The 16430-nt window shown below is 39.8% G+C and overlaps 1 protein-coding gene across 1 annotated transcript in view; it reads left to right on the plus strand.

The window, feature by feature from the left end:
* Positions 1-16430, plus strand: part of NCKAP5 (NCK-associated protein 5) — an 851304-nt gene that overhangs the window by 644491 nt on the left and 190383 nt on the right. Inside the window, exons 6-7 of the mRNA XM_006834602.1 lie at positions 3302-3370; positions 13204-13242. Coding sequence (XP_006834665.1) covers positions 3302-3370; positions 13204-13242 — 108 coding nt within the window. The remainder of the gene's footprint in view (positions 1-3301; positions 3371-13203; positions 13243-16430) is intronic.

A 16430-nucleotide genomic window follows, 5' to 3' on the forward strand; every position in this document is an offset into this window, starting at 1 on the left:
TGAGGAATCTGTACATAGAACAAGAAGCAGTCGTTTATACAGAACAAGGGGACACTGAATGGTTTAAAGTTAAGAAAGCTGTGTGCCACCACAGTTGTATACTTTCATCAGAATTTATTCAATCTGTATGCTGAGCTAGATTATAGGAAGTAGTTCATGGCTTCAGGATCAGAGGAAGGCTCATTAACAAACTGTGATATGCAAATAATACAACCTTGCTTGCTGGAAGCCAATAGGACTTAAAGCACTTACTGATGAAGATCAAAGACCACAGCCTTTAGTATGAATTATACTTCAATGTAAGCAACAACCCTCACCACCAGACCAATAAAGAGCATCCATATAAATGGAGAAAAGATTTAAGTTGTCAAAGACTTCATTTTGCTTGGATCCACAAATCAACACTCATAAAGTAGCAGTCAAAAAAAAAAAAAACAAACAAACAATGTGTTGTTTTCGGAAAATCTGCTGCCCAACACCTCTTTACAAAGATGTCAGTTTGAGGACTAAGGTGCGCCTAACCCAAGCCATGGTATTCTCAATAACTTCATATGCATGTGCAAGTCGGACGGTGAATAAGGAAGATTGCAGAAGAATTGATGCATTTGTGTTGCAGTGTTGGAGGAAAACATTAGAAGTCCCATGGACTTCCAAAAGAACAAACAAACAGATCTATGTTGGAAGTACAACCAGAATGCTCATTAGAAGCCATGATGGCCAGACTTTGTCTCTCATACTTCAGACATAGTCCCTAGAGAAGGTCATCATGCTTGGTAATGTGGAGGGTAAAGAAAAAAGAGGAAAACCCCCAAAGGGATGTATTAGCATTGTAGTAGCAGCAGTGGGCTGCAGTGCAACACCAATTGTGAAGATAGCTCAGGACTGAGCAATGTTGCATTCTGATGACTAGACAGCACCTACCAACCAGAGCACTACATACATTCTCCTAAGACTGGTAGATATAATCACGATCAAGCTCTTCTAGGTCTTATATGAGGAGGCTTTGTAAGCGATCACTTATAGGATTTCAACCTGAAATTAAGTACCCGGTTTTACCTAGGTCATCTCACAAACAAGCCTGCTTTCAGAGTCCTAAAATGCAGCAATTAAAGATTCACTTCTTAATCCTCTCTTAAAATGCAAATCCTCTTAGTGCTTTTTAAATCAGCCTTTTGAATCTTAATGTGGATGAAGTCATGAGTGCCTTGTCTGAGAGCATTTCTTTTCAGAAGGGACAGGGTAGGTGAAGAATGAGCACCTGGAAGTGGAGGGAAGGGCTGAGAAGATGAAAGAAAAAAATAAAAAGGGAAGGGGGGCTGTTCTTTGAAGAGAAGTCAGTGGAAAACATCCTTAAATTAATTTCCTTATTTCCACTTGGACCACTACTCCAACTGGTTGAATGATACTAATCTGCCCCGAATGCTACAGTAGCCACGTGAATTTGTTTAAAAATATAGAGTGAAGGAGGTCCAGTACTCAGGTCCTGTCTTTGGGGTGCTTTTTACTCACACTTCCCACTTCCCACCATGCTACAGGATAAAAATGTGTATCTTTGGATGGCCTTCTCGAGAGCACATGGATTTCTGCCCATGCTTCCTTCTCATGTTTACATTTTAAAGACATCTTTAAAAATAGAACTGAGCACAGTGTAATTAGAGGGTGTAAGATCACTCATGATAGAGTTCTCACCTTCCCTGCAGGAGAGCCAGCTTCAGTTCCCAGGTAATGCATCTCATCAGACTTTCTAGTAGAGTCCTGCGTGTTGCCATGATTTTGAGCAGGTTTCAATAGAGCTTCCAGACTAAGAGAGACTAGGAATAATGGCATAGAAGTATACCTCAACAACATCAGCCAATGAAATCTTTGTGGGTCACAATTGTATCCACACCCATCTTGGGGACAGCACAGGATTAGGCAGTGTTTTGTTCTAATGTACATGAGATTGACATGAGACAGGAGCCGATTCCATGGCACATATTATTAGGGATGATTTTGTCTTCTCCATATTTTGCTAGGAAGCCGAATCTGAAGTTTGTTGGTCCATAGACTGAGGTGGTCACAATGGCACCACACTTGTTAATTGAATTATTCAAGGAGACTGCCACATGACTAATTCACAGTGACATAAATAAGCATAATTTCCCATCTTTAGGGCAAATTCATGATTTTTAAAGAAATACCATTATCCTGACCTTATTGAGACCTTGCTGCCTTTGCTGAACTGATGGGTTTTCAGTGAGCTGAGAAGATATAAATCTGAAGATCAGCTACTGCAGCAGGGAACCCATAGAGGTGAATCCTTCTTAACTGCTGTGAATTGAAGTTTTCCTTCTGTTTCCTTTTCCATTCAGAGGACATCCTCCTCCCTGTGCCTTCACGCCATTCTACGCATCTCATCGACACAGTCTGCTCTTTATCGTCATTATTGAACTCAAGGCCTTCTGTGCAGTGGGTGGCTAGTCTCTGACATGATTTATCTTTCAGAACTAAATTATCCAACCCAGCTGGAATCCAGGGTGTACAAATTATCAGATGAAATATGATGAACATAAATAATACATATGTCACTTGCTTTGGGTTTTTTACTCCGAATCATAATATTTCTTTTCATTCATTCCAGTGAGGATTTTTGTTGTTTTGAATGCCTGTTAAGTAGTCGGTGTCAAAGGGTCACCTCTCCAAGGAATACCTCTCATACCTTATCCAAAATTAATTATTTTTGTTCTGATCCTACTCCATTAGAATTATCCATGTGAGAAGTGAATTCATTTTCCTCTGCTAGCAACTATGATTTATCCTTTTTTTTGTATGTTGTTAAGTGCTGTCAAGTCAGTTCCAACCCAGCGCGACCCTGTATTGGGTTTCTGAGAAGCTTGAACCACCAACCTTGTATAACCTCTAGCTTAGCTCCTGGAGTACAGTAAGGGCCCAGTTGAATGCATACATGGAAGAATTAATGTTGTCGCTTAGAAGCACGATTATGGAATAAGCGGTGTAATCTTTTTATGGAACACTCACATCAAGAGATGATTTGATTTTCTACCTGTTCTGAATACCAAGTTTTGCTTTTCTTTAAATTGTAATGTTTTTTTTTTTGTTGTTGTTGTTGTTTTTTTAAAGAACAATTTGATACGACAGAAGTCATTTCTGAGTTTATCTACTTAGAGCAAACTTGTCAAAGGTACTTCGGAAAGATTGTTGTGGATCCTGAGGAGATATACTTAGTAACTGTATTGAATAAGTTGTCACGTAACACAACATTCCAGTGATTTATTTCTATTATTTTTGTATCTTACTGCAGGCAGAGAATTCAGCATTGGCTTTGGAAAATGAAAATCAAAGGGAACAGTATGAGAGATGTCTTGATGAGGTAAGATGGATAGCGCCGGTTCATGATACTAGGCAGGGCTGTTGAGGACCCACACTCCACAGGCAATTAGCATTCTCTCCTCTAAAGACAGTTGTAAACATGGGGCCATTGGGAAGAAAGTATGTCTTCCTCCCCAGCCCCTCTTTCCCTTGCCCAGCTTCTCATACTACCACACCAACAACAGTTGCCATCTTGTCATTTCCTGCTCATGGGGCCCCGCGTGTTACTGAGTTCATGCGCTTCATAAGACTTTCAATGGCTGATTTGTTTAGAAGCAGATGACCAGGCCTTTCTGCTGAGGTGCCTCTGGGTAACCTTGAGCCGCCAACCTTTTGGATAGTAGCCTAGCACTTAACTCTTTGTATCACCCAGGGACTCAGTTTCTAATTCAGGAGGCTGCGAATTCTTCTTGGGTATTATCCAATATTCTTGTGGCATAGTTGGGGTAGACTTTTGCTGTTATATAAATTCGTCCTTTTCAGTAAGTGTGATCCCTGCTTGCGAATGAGAAACATCACGTAGGAGCTTCTCCAATTACATGCCATTTCTGTGAAAGTGAATCTTTGATAGAGGTGGGTGGGGACAGCGTTCACAGTTGACAACCGGAGGGGAAAAAAATGCATAGATTGAGAACAAGCCAGGAAAAGAAAGGGAAGTGAGGAAGAAAATTGCAGCAGACTGGAAGATCACAGGGCCACACGCCTGAGCAAACTCAGTAAATATTATTTGATGATAATGGAGAAACGATGGCAAAGATGTTGGGTGTTTCTGAGTTCCTGGGAAGTGCGGGGGAAATTCCCAGAATGCTCTGCCAGGATCACAACCTTACTTCATGCTGAGACACCCTGCCAGGGCTGGCCATTCACCTCCTTGGATGGTGCTTATCTGGAACACTGTTGGTGATTGGAGTCATCATTTAAATTGGGATCACTTCTTTAGTCATCTGCTAAACACTCAAAAACCAGCACTGCTCGCCTGTTTCTGCTTTAGGCCCATTGCAGTGTAGCTGACACCAATTTGAGGGGGGAAAGCCATACATTCAAACAGATTGCATTATTTTACCAGTGGAAATTAGCATGTGTCTTTGTCTTTCTCTCCCCACTAATAATAAATCAATTACTGGTGACGAACGGGTTAAGCAGTCAGCTGCTAAGAGGAAGGTTCATTGTTGGAACCCACCAGCCACTCCACAGGGAAAACGGTGGCAGTTTGCTTCTGTAAAAATTGTTGCTCTTTGTTAAGTGCCGTCGAGTCGGTTCTGACTCGTAACAATCCTGTACAGAGTTTCCAAGGAGTAGCTGGTGAGTTTGAACCGCCGACCTTGCGACTCAAACCAACCTCATGGTCCAGTGCTTATCCTACAGTGCCACACTAGGACTCCAACCTTGGAAACCCTGTGAGGTCATTCTACTTTGTCCTGAAAGCCTGCTATGAATTCAAATAGCAATGAAAAGGGAAAACTACAGCGGAAAACACTTCCAACAAATTCTTGATACTCTTATACTCTTCTCACACACATGTTCTGCCCCAGAGGTGGGCGGGTTATACTAGAAAAATCCTAGAAACGAAAATGTGTCTTCTGGTGAACTGTTGTTTCCGATTCTCTGTTCATTTTTCCTCTAGAGGATTCAGTGCCTGGCATATAAAAAACACCATCACCACCCACAACATACCTTTCCCATCCCTCTAAACTAGAAGTCATCTCTGCTCTCCACATCCCAATAAAACCAAACAGCTGCCATTGAGTCGACTCTGATTCATGATCCATGTGTGTCAGAGTAGAACTGTGCTCCATAGTTTTCTGTTGCTAATTCTTCTGTCAAAAATCCCTAGGCCTTTCTTCGGAGTGCCTCTGGGCCTACTCACACCTCGACCTTATGGTTAGCATTAACTTTTTGCACCATCCTGGGGCACCTGAGTCCCAATCCTTGCTAAGTGCTGTCAATTCAGTTCTGACACATAGAGGCCCAAGGAGCGGCTGGTGGATTTGAACTGCCAACTAATTTCAATAATATTTAGTATTTTCCTACATGGTGATTCTTAAAATGTGATTTCTACTATGATGCAAATCCCCAGGTCTCTCTTTCTCTCTCTCTCTCAAGCATACACACACACACACCTAAAGAACCAGAAACTCTAGGGGCTGGGCCAGAAATCTGTGTCTACCAGCCCTCCAGGTGATTCTGCTATAGTCTACAGAGCCACCTTCCTCACTGCCTCCACTGTTACAGTGATACATGTTGTTTAAGAAATCATAAAGTGTTGCCAGAAAATTGATTCACCACTACATAGTTTAATATTTTAATTGCTTACAATTCCCAGCCTTATATAGTATATTAGTTTCCCAGACACAATGTTGTGTGCACGTATTTGACCTGCCATGACTTTTGTGAAAAAAAGATTTAAAAAATAATCTTTGCAATATCCAGAGTTAAAAGAATAACTGACGTCAGTTGATATAAAAGGAGAAATTTGATGACTCAGAGTCTATTGTGGCCACTTCACCCTTCACCTCTGTTCTCCAGGCTCTTGGTTCAATCAAAGTTTAGGGCAAAAAAGGCCAAATAGCTCCAAAGATATTTAAAGGAACAAATATCGCCCTTGGGTCGTATGTATTGATCAGTGAAGTTTCACTTTACCCTCCTGCACAGATATTTCTGATGAGATTTCATCTGTATTCAGAAGTCAGATCTATGCACATAGCACTCCAGAAACCTCATATTTGTTACGATTCTCCCACAGCTCAGCCTCTCCATCAATCAAAAAGGCCAAATCATTTTATTAAAGAACCTGTTGTCCATGCATTCTCCATTACGGTCTTCTGCAGGTTTCATTAGCATGTGTGGCCAACCATGAGTTTTCATGCACAAAATCATTTCTTGTCAAATTCCCACTGAAGTCAGGATTCTTAGAGGGAGGGACCCTCTGTTCTGAAATGCAAAATTAACTTTTGCTAAAGAGGTGAATGCAGCAAAGAACAATCTCCTCATTGTTGTTGTACTAATGTTTTGTATTCAAAAGACTGGCCCCGGATTACACATGCCAGTTGTTTTGTAACTAATTGCATGAGGGTTGACAATCTATTTCCATGCATTGTAAGAGAACACTCTCAAAGGGGTAGTTGAATGTAGTAATAATGCCAACTGGAAATTCTTTGCAAGGCTTTTTTATACTAATTAGACAAACTAACAAGGTAAGGCTGCATATAAGTTATTTCCCTGCTACTAAGGTGCATAAAACATACACAGGTGGATAAAATGTAAATTTAAAATGTTCTTCAATGCACTGATTGTTATTTCCTGGGAAATGAAGAGTATATAGTGAATTTGGAGAAAGCGCTTCAGAGACTGAAATTTCTTCTGTGTCTTATAATAAATGGATGTATTAATTCAGGAGGAAACAGACCTCTATCTGTAGATACACACTCAGAGAGGCATGTGAGGCAAATGCATGTATCCAAGTCCAAGTGTAGATATACTCTCACTTCTGTGACATCCCTCATCATCTCCTTGTCCTCTTATAAAACAAAGGCAAAACCAACTACTAATCTTGCTTCTCCTTAGGCGATTGGCAGTTTTCAGGTTTAAATTGAGTTTCTTGGTCTCCCTGTTTGGTAGGCAGAATTTCTGTCTGCTCCTAGTATTTCCTTGACCATACTTCATTTATGACCATTCTTCCCATGTAGAGAAATACAGTGACATATATCAAAGAAGTTAAACAGCATCTCCTAAAACTACTCTGACATCAGATGGATCTTGGCTGAAAGCAAAGAATACCAGAAAGGTTCACCTGTGCTTTATTGACTACACAAAGGCTTTTGATTGTGTGGATCATGACAAGCTATGGAATACAATGTGGAGAATGAGTATTCCAGAATACTGAATTGTGCTCATGAGGAACCTGTACATAGACCAAGAGTGAGCCATTCAAATAGAACTAACACCAAATGGTTTAAAATTAGATAATATGAGCCAGGGTTGTATCCTTTCACCATACTTATTCAGTCTGTATGCTGAGCAAATAATCTGAGAAACTGGATTATATGAAGGAGGGCATTAGGATTGGAGGAAGACTCATTAACAACCTGTGATTTGCAGATGATACAACCTTGCTTGCTGAAAGCAAAGAGGACTTAAAATACTTCCTGATGAAGATCAAAGATCACAGCTTTCGGTATAGGTTGTACCTTACTGTGAAAAACAAAACAAAAATCCACACCACTGGACCAATACACAACATTTCAAGATAAATGGAGAAAAGATTGAAGCCAAAGACTTCATTTTGCTGGGTCAGCCAATAACACTCATGGAAGCAGCAGTCAAGAAATCAAATGACGTATTGCACTGGGCAAATCTGCTGCATAAGATCTCTTTAAAGTGCTCAAGAGCAAAGCCATCCATCAGTTTGGAGACTAAAGTGCACCTGACCCAAACCATAGTATTTTTGATAGTCTCATATGCATGTAAAAGTTGCACAATGAGTAAGAAGACCATAGAAGAATTGGTGCATTTGAGTTACGGTGTTAGAGGAGAATGTTAAAATTACCATGGAGTGCTGCCAAAAGAACAAACAAATCTATTGCAAGAAATATAGCCAGAATGTTCCTTAGAAGCCACGACAGTCAGACTTTGTCTTTTATTCTTCAGAAATATCATCAGGAAGGACTAGCCCCTGGAGAAGGACACCATGCTTGGTAAAGTGGAGGGTAAGGGGAAATGAGACGGATTGGCATGTTGGAAGCAGTAACGGGCTCAAGTGTAGCAATGATTCTGAGGTTGGCGCAGGACCAGGCAAGCGTTTTGTTCCGTTGTGCATAGGGTTGTTGTAAGTCAGTACCGATTCAACGATGCCGAACAACAATTACTACTGTGCCATGTTTATATGATTACAGCTTTCAATATGGATTATAACTCAACATAAAGAAAACAAAGATCCTCACAGCTGGAACAATAAGCAACATTATATAAAGGAAAGACTGTAGTTCTAAAGGATAGCGTTTTTACTTGGATCTACAATCAACACCCATGGAAGCACCAGTGAAGAAGTCCAAGGACATATTGCATTGTCAGATCTGTTGGAAAAACCCTCTTTAAAGTGTTAAATGCAATGATGTAACTTTCAGGACTAGGGTGCACATGATTCAACCATGGTATTTTCAGTTGCCTCATGCATGTGAAAGCTGGAAAATGAATAAGATAAACTGTACAAGAACTGATGTGTTTGTACTGGTGAAGAGTTTTGAATATATCATGGACTGTTTGTAAAGCAAACAAATCTGTCTTACAAGAAGTACAGTCAGAATGCTCCTTACAAGCGTGGACTTATTATAGGGAGGGTCCAATCCCTGGAGAAAGACATTATGCTCAAAAGCTGAAACCCACCCAGAATCTGATTCATTCGACAGCTACTGTTTTGTTTTCTGGATAAGCTTCGTTTGGCTTCTCATTCAACCACATGAGCGGTTTCACAGAAAAATAATACTCCTCCTTCCTCTGTGTGTCACTGACTCCTGCTCCCTCTGCATGCCTCTCCCATAAAGGCATGGTAGAATCCTGGCTCCTAGAAGCCTGTGTGGGGGGAGCAAGGTCAATGACACCAGAGGAGCTAACCTGAATGATTGAATTCTGAGAGATACCTGACCCGCTCCGTGGCCTCTGTCTTGACTCCATCTCCTAGAATCAGAAGTCATAAAAGCAAGTCAGGGACTTAAAGGACTCTCAGCTCAGTTCAGTGTATCTTAGTTCCCTGCTGCTCTGTCTTCTCAGAGGAAAGCTGTGAGGTGACATTGGAAATTATTTGTTTTCATTAGCTAGCCCTGCAGGTGGGTGGCCATTGAAAACCCAAGTGCTTAGAGCATAAGGCTAGGATGAAGCAACGGGTCCATTCCTGTAATCATCTTGTGAGGTGATTGAGGATGCAAGTTGTGTACGGTTCTACTAGTGCATCAGGAAAGCTTAGCTGTTAGACAGTAGTAACGAAACCAGAAAACTGCCTTTATAGACAATGCCAAGGACAGTATTTGTGTGACCTGCCTGCTCTTCCATAAAGAGTCCTTCAGGGTAATAGAATCCCATGTCAGTAGAAAAGGAAATGAAACATCAGAGTATCTTTGTTCAATTATCAGGTAGAGCAAACAAATGTTCCAAGTCCTGCCGGAAGGAACAGTGTCAGAGAGACAGTCTGTAAGCCTACAGGGCAACATACTTGGATTGCAAAGATATAACGTATTTACTCCTGTGGGCTGTTACAGTTAGGATATTAGTCTACACACCCTGATAAATCACATATAGAGCTATTTTATGTGACCATTGTTCCACCGACTGGATAAAGTAAGGGGCCAGTTTGGAGGAAAAGAAAATGTTGATATTAGACAGTCTTATGAGCCTATGAATCAAATCTAAAGTTTGAGATTCAAAAGAATTAAATTATTTATGGAAAGAATTAACTTTGGTACTTTGTTCCTATTTCAAACTTGCTGAATGATTTAATTCTTCCAGTTTTTTATTTTTATTTTTAAGTTTATTAAGAATAGAATAGATAGATCATTTTACTTTGAAGTCTTTATTATTTTTCAATTGAATGTAAATGTTTAAAAACAGGATTTTCAAGGCTATTCTATTGATCAATTTGGGTGAGTTAAATAACATCTGTCACCTATTGAGGTCATGTATAAGTTAGTGAACCATTGAGATCATGTATAAGTTAGTGATCCACTGAGATCATGTATAAGTTAGTGATCCATTGAGATAAGCACTGAATGCATAAGGTCAGTGTTGTGGTTCAAACTCACCAGCCACTCCTTGGAAGCCCTATACAGAATCACGTTGAGTAGGAACATGAGTAAAGTGATACAGAGGAAAGAAATCACTAGCTAATGAAAATAAGCTTATCTTGTATATGGTAGTTCTTGAGTCTGAACTTTGGCTACAGTGAAAAAATAACTGAAGAGTCTTTTTCTTCAAAACTGTATATACAATTTCAATTAAAGCCCTTTGTGTTTTTTTTCTTTAGTGTCAATAATGTAAATTTTGAAAGGCTTATGGAGAGAAAAGTCCCTCTTAGGTGTACAGTTCAACAAAATCAATTATGGGTAATCGGATTCTGTCATTTACTGCTTATAGTACGAATGTCTCAAAACCACATGTTGAGGACATCCTGTATTTTCATTTTCCATGAGACTTACTGGTTGCAAACTGTCATTCATTAAGGATGTGTTGTTTTGTCAATATTGAGTCAAGCAACAGTTGAGCTCCACGAAACATTCTTACCATGATCTGCCCCACTGTACAAGGCAGGGGAAAAGCAAAAACAAATACGCATTACCAAAAATGAATGTGTTATCTGGAGAAAAATATACCAGTGTGTCCCTCAGTTTTCAATTAAATGTGAACTTTGTTATGATTATTATGTGTTTATTCTACTGTGTTATAATTTGCTTTGTTTTGTTGCTGATTTCCTACCAGTTATTCTCCTTAAAGCCAAGGACCATAGCTTGACAAATAAATATTCAGTAAATTTGTATGAAATAAATGAACAAGTGAATGAACAGAAGTGTGCAGTTGGCAGTCCTGTGCTTATCCTACACTGCCACAATAGGATTCTGACTTTATATGTAGGAGACTTAAATATTCTAACTTGATTCTGAATGCTGTCCGTTTCAGCTATTACACCAAATGTTTATACTTTACATATTAGCTGAGAAATATCATATCTAATCTGTCCACCTTAACCTTTATCTACATTAACTATGTTGATACATAACTTCAAGTGTAAGGTGAAGTTTAGAAAGTGAGTCTTTATGTACTTTGAAGTCTTTATTCAAAAAGAAATCTTAGTACTAATGGATACAGACGTGATCAATGGTTATCTGGAGAAGCTACCGTACCTATATAATACCAGGGGCATGTTACTGGTTTACATGTGGCTCTTAGCTGGAATTGTGTTGCTAGCTTATTCCTAAACCAAACACCCACAAAGAAAGGAATTACCCAGACTGGTTTAAGTAAGTCAGAATCCACTTCTAGTGTTTATTGTTATTATGTGCCATGGAGTCGATTCCAACTCATAGCAACCTTGTACAGGGTTTCTGAGACTGTAACTCTTTAGAGGAGCAGAAAGCCTCCATCTTTCTCCTGTCAAACAGCTAGCTGGTAGGTTTGAACTACAGACCGTGAGATAATCATCTCAATTCGTAACCACTATGCTACCAGAGATGAGGAGCCTATCTTCCGATTATGCTGAACTGCCTAATGCTTGGAACCAAAATGGCATCCTATTAATATGGAGGTTCCCTGGTGGCATGGTGGCTTAGGCAACGGGTTGCTAACCACAATATCAGCAGTTCAAACCCACCCATAGGAGAAAGATAGACACTCTGTTCCTATAAAGATTTATAGTCTTGGAAACAGAGTCTAGGTTCACATTATCACTCAGGATTGACTTGATGGAAAAGAGTTTTGTTCTGGTATGTATGTTTGCAGAAACTCACTAACAACAATTATATAAGTCTGGGTCCTATTTTCATAGAGCTGTCCTGCCTATTTTTCTGCCCACCTATACTTAACATGGAGTCCTGGTATGGGGCTGTGTGTTAATGTACCAGACTGCAAAGCCATTTGAACTGCAAGGTCAGTTGTTCCAGCTCACCAGTCGCTCCTCAGAAACCCTATACAGGGTCGCTATGGGTCGGAGCTGACTCGATGGCACTTACCAACAACAATACTTAACATAGGACTTCTGGTGTGGCACTGTAGTACTGCGAACCACAGTGTTGGCAGTTCAAACCCACCAGCTGCTCCTTAGAAACTCTGAATAGGGTCGCTCTGAGTTGGAATTGACTCAATGGCACTTAATAACATACTTAATATGGGACATCTGTTGTCAAATTACAGTCACTAGTTTCATGTTCCAGGGAGGAAAAATTCTTTTTGTTCTTGTATAGTGCTGTTGAGTTGATTCTGACTCAAAGCAACCCTGCACAGGATTTCCAAGGAGCAGCCGGTGAGTTTGAACTGCCGACCTTGTGGTTTAAACCGACCTTGCTGTCCAGTGCTTTAACCCACAGTGCCACACCAGGACTTTTTAGGATGTCCTAAAATCCCAAGAAAACAGTTTGCTTACATCTTATTGACCAGACCTTTGTCATATGGCAATATGTAGAAGATACAAGAGAAACTGGGAAATGCTCCCAGTTGGATGTGCAAGACCAAAGATAATGAAGTTTACTAACAAACAGGAAGGGGAAAAATGGATATTGTATGTAGTAAACAATTACCAGAATCCAGTACAGGTAGCAGTGAAGGATAGAATAAGCAAAGGCTTGGAGCGTGAAAGCAAGACGTATGGAGAACAATGACTTGTCCCCATCCTCTGCCATTCAACCCATCTCTGTTGCTAGCAATTTTAAGCAGGGAAATAGATGGCAAAGAATAGAAAGGAGAGGCAAAGGACATTGTAAATCAGGGAAGTGTTGAGACTGTGTACAGATAATTAGGATCTTGTTTTGTACTATATCATTGTTAACATTCTTGGAATAGTTTACATATGGAAGGGTATTATTTTTCCAAAATTGGAAATGTAAAAGTCAAGGTATAAGTGATCTTCCCAGCCTAAGAGTCTTAATTAGCACCAAGGTCACCTTTAGGGAAGGTGAAATACTGCCCAGAACGACTGGCTTATTATGAAAAGAATCAAGTGCTCTATAAGTAGAAGAATGAGGCAGATGAAGAGCTAATTAGCTACAGTAAACTCAGGCAAACTTATTGGTAAATTAGAGTTCATGCATATAAAGCTTCATTGTTATCTGTGACAACTGTGTCTTTATTTTTTTAAAGGTAGCCAGCCAGGTTGTTCAAGCTCTGCTCACTCAAAAGGTAAGTCACATTCTGACTTTATTATTTTCAAAATGCTTATTTGGATAGATTCAGATTTACGTTGTCAAACTGGGAAATTATGATTGATAGATGCAATATTTTCCATTTCTTCACCTGGGTTCAAAGCTAAGTATGTTTTAGAAGGCATTATGAACCAATAGAATTGTAAAATTCAAGCTCTTGATGAAGTGATAGAAAGCCTGCCAAAGATGAAAGATTTCCATGTACCCAGAAGGAGAGCAAACTTATTTTTATTTAGTAAATGTGAAATAAAATTGGTGCATTCCTTTGATTCCTATAAAATGAATATTCTCTATGGACAACATCAGCAGAAACCCGAGGACTCAGTAAGGGATCTTTGAAGTCACAGATGTTATTTAATTTCTCTAAGGCTTAGTTCCTTTTCTGTTAGAGGGGTCACAATTCCCACCTCCAGGGATTGCTGTGTAGATCCCATGAATGGAGGTTCACTTCATATATAGAGCCCAGCTGGTGATAAGTGTAAAATGAACGGTCTTAGAGATTGAATTGTGTGTCTCAAAAATATGTGTTAATTTGGCTGGGCCAGGATTCTCAGATTATGTAATTGCCCTCTATTTTGTGATGTGATGAAATTGTCTTGTGTTGTAAATCTTCACCCATATGAAGTTAATGGGATAAGATACAGTCTGCAGGATTAGGTTGGCTCTTGAGTCAATCACTTTTGAAATATAAAAGAGATTAAACAAAGGAGCAGAGAACAGAGGGTCCTACTACCAAAAAAAAAAAGAAGGTTCACAGCAAAGCACATCCCAGGATCCCTGTGCTAGAACTCCCTAAACCCAGGGGGATGTTGATGCCAAGATCCATTGATATCTCCAAGAAATGACAAGTCCACAGATGCTGGAAGAGGACAAGGACCTTTCTCCTCAACTGTGAACCAACAGAGAAAAAAGCCTTCCCGTAGAGTTTGCACCCTGGATTTTACTTTTCACCTTTGAAACTGAGAGAATACATTTCTGTTAGAGTAATCCACTTGTAGTCTCTGTTATAGTGGTGCTTGATAAGTAAGACAAATGTGAACGATTGAGTGACATCTTTGTACATACTACTTTGCTACCTCTATTCTGTCTTTAGACAATTTCAGATCATATTATTCGGATAAAGTAGATAAATGCATCATTGTTTGTCCAAATATGACTAATTTGGTGACTTCTACCGAACTTTCCCCATCTTTTATCATGATGTTTCACACAGATGAAATTCTAGTTACTTCTGATTTTGCTTTCTCTGACTCCTTTTTTGTGATGGGGAGCCTTCCTCAAGCACAGGAAGCCTCGTATCATGTCCTTTTGATTTTAAAAAGAGTAAGATATTTTATTAGGGGAGGTTATTTCATCTACTCTTAAATATTATTTTTAGTTTCCACCTCTGGTAGTGTAGTGGTTACGAATCAGGCTGCAAACCGCAAGGTCAACAGTTCGAAACTACCAGCTGCTACGTGGGAGAAAGATGAGGCTTTCTGCTCCTGTAAAGATTTACAGCCTCGGAAACCCTGTTCAGGGTTGCTATGGGTTGGAATTGACTCCATAGCACTTAACAACAACAACAGCAACTGAACAGACATTGTGGTAATATTTGGACTAGATTTTCTCTTCTTGTACTTCTGTCAATATGCAGGTGTCCACAAAGAATTTTAATGGCTTCAGGTTTTACACTAATGTCATATAAATAAAGAGATTTAAGTGTACTTATTACAGTGGGTTAAGCATGAGCTCTGGTAGCGTAGTGGTTATGAATCGGACTGGGAACAGCAAGGTCAGCAGTTCGAAACTACCAGCTGTTCCAGGGGAGAAAGATATGGCTTTCTGTTCCTGTAAAGATTTATGGCCTCAGAAACTCTGTACAGGGTCGCTATGAGTCAGAACTGACTCCACGGCACATAACCACCAACTACCATCAAGCATTGAACTGCTAACAGAAGGTCAGTGATTTCAACCCACCAGCTACTCCATAGAAGAAAGCTAAGATAGTCTATTTCCATAAAAACTTACAGCCTTAGAAACCCTATAGAACAGCTACACTCTGTCTTAAAGAGCCACTCGGAGTTGGAATTTATTCATGGTCGGTGGGTTTGGTTTTGCTGATGCAGAGTTAAATTATGTTCCATTGTGAATAACATAAAAACAAACTAGTAATGGCTGAAATACATGGAAATGGTATTTCCTTCTCATCTATGAATACACAGGTAGGCAGCACAGGGTTGGTACGGTGGTTCTGTTCCATAGAGTCCAGCTGCTTTGTTATTCCATGAGGTCACTTCATGGTCCCAAATGACTTGTGTCATCTCCTGCCATGACATCCACATTCCAGTCATCACAATGATACAAAAGCTTAAGAAAGTGAAGAAAGTAAATGGTGCATTATTAGCTGTAATTTCAGGGAGACTTCCAGAGATTTCAGGCGCGATGGGCTTTCATCACATGGCTCCCTTTAGAAAGGTGACAGCGAAGTCTTCATGCATGTGCAAAGCTGAAACTTGATTGCTATGATAGTATGAAAGGAGAGAAACTTGTTGGGAGACAACATACAGTTTCCGACACAAATTACGTGATTATCTTTTCTTTTTCAAAGGTTAAATTTTTCAATTGCTTTCTTCCTTTTGAAATCTTTTAAGGACAGTGCAACAGTTCTGTATGTAACTGCAGAGAGAGTCCCTGTGTCCGTCTGTCTTTCTGTCTGTCTGAATGGTGCCTCAGGAGAGAGACAAGAAAGCAGTCTGGTGCAATAAAAAGGAAAACGTGAGCTTTCCAGCCAGCCACAGAAAATAGCTACACAAATCTAAGTAATAACTAGTAAACAGATAAATCTACCATGGTACAGTTTAGCAGTAAGACATAGAATGATGTTCCCCTGTAAGATAGTGTACCCTCAGGGAAACTGAAGTGGAAAGACATGCCTGGGGGCTTTCAGAGATTCCAAAGGAAACCTGTTCCATAGAACCATGTGCCTCCCAGATTTTACTGGATAGAGAAAGACTAAGATTTATTTTAAATTAAGAACACATATAGGAATTTCAATGACTCCAGCTGTAGACGAGGAAACAGGTTCTATAGAGGGATCTAGCTGGCACCCAGGAAAATAGCAATCTCAGTTGTTTTATTCAAATTGCCAAAAAAAAGAAAAACAAATGAAAAAAAGAAAGATCC

This window comes from Chrysochloris asiatica, unplaced genomic scaffold (assembly GCF_000296735.1).
Source record: "Chrysochloris asiatica unplaced genomic scaffold, ChrAsi1.0 scaffold00012, whole genome shotgun sequence".
Classification (NCBI taxonomy): domain Eukaryota; kingdom Metazoa; phylum Chordata; class Mammalia; order Afrosoricida; family Chrysochloridae; genus Chrysochloris; species Chrysochloris asiatica.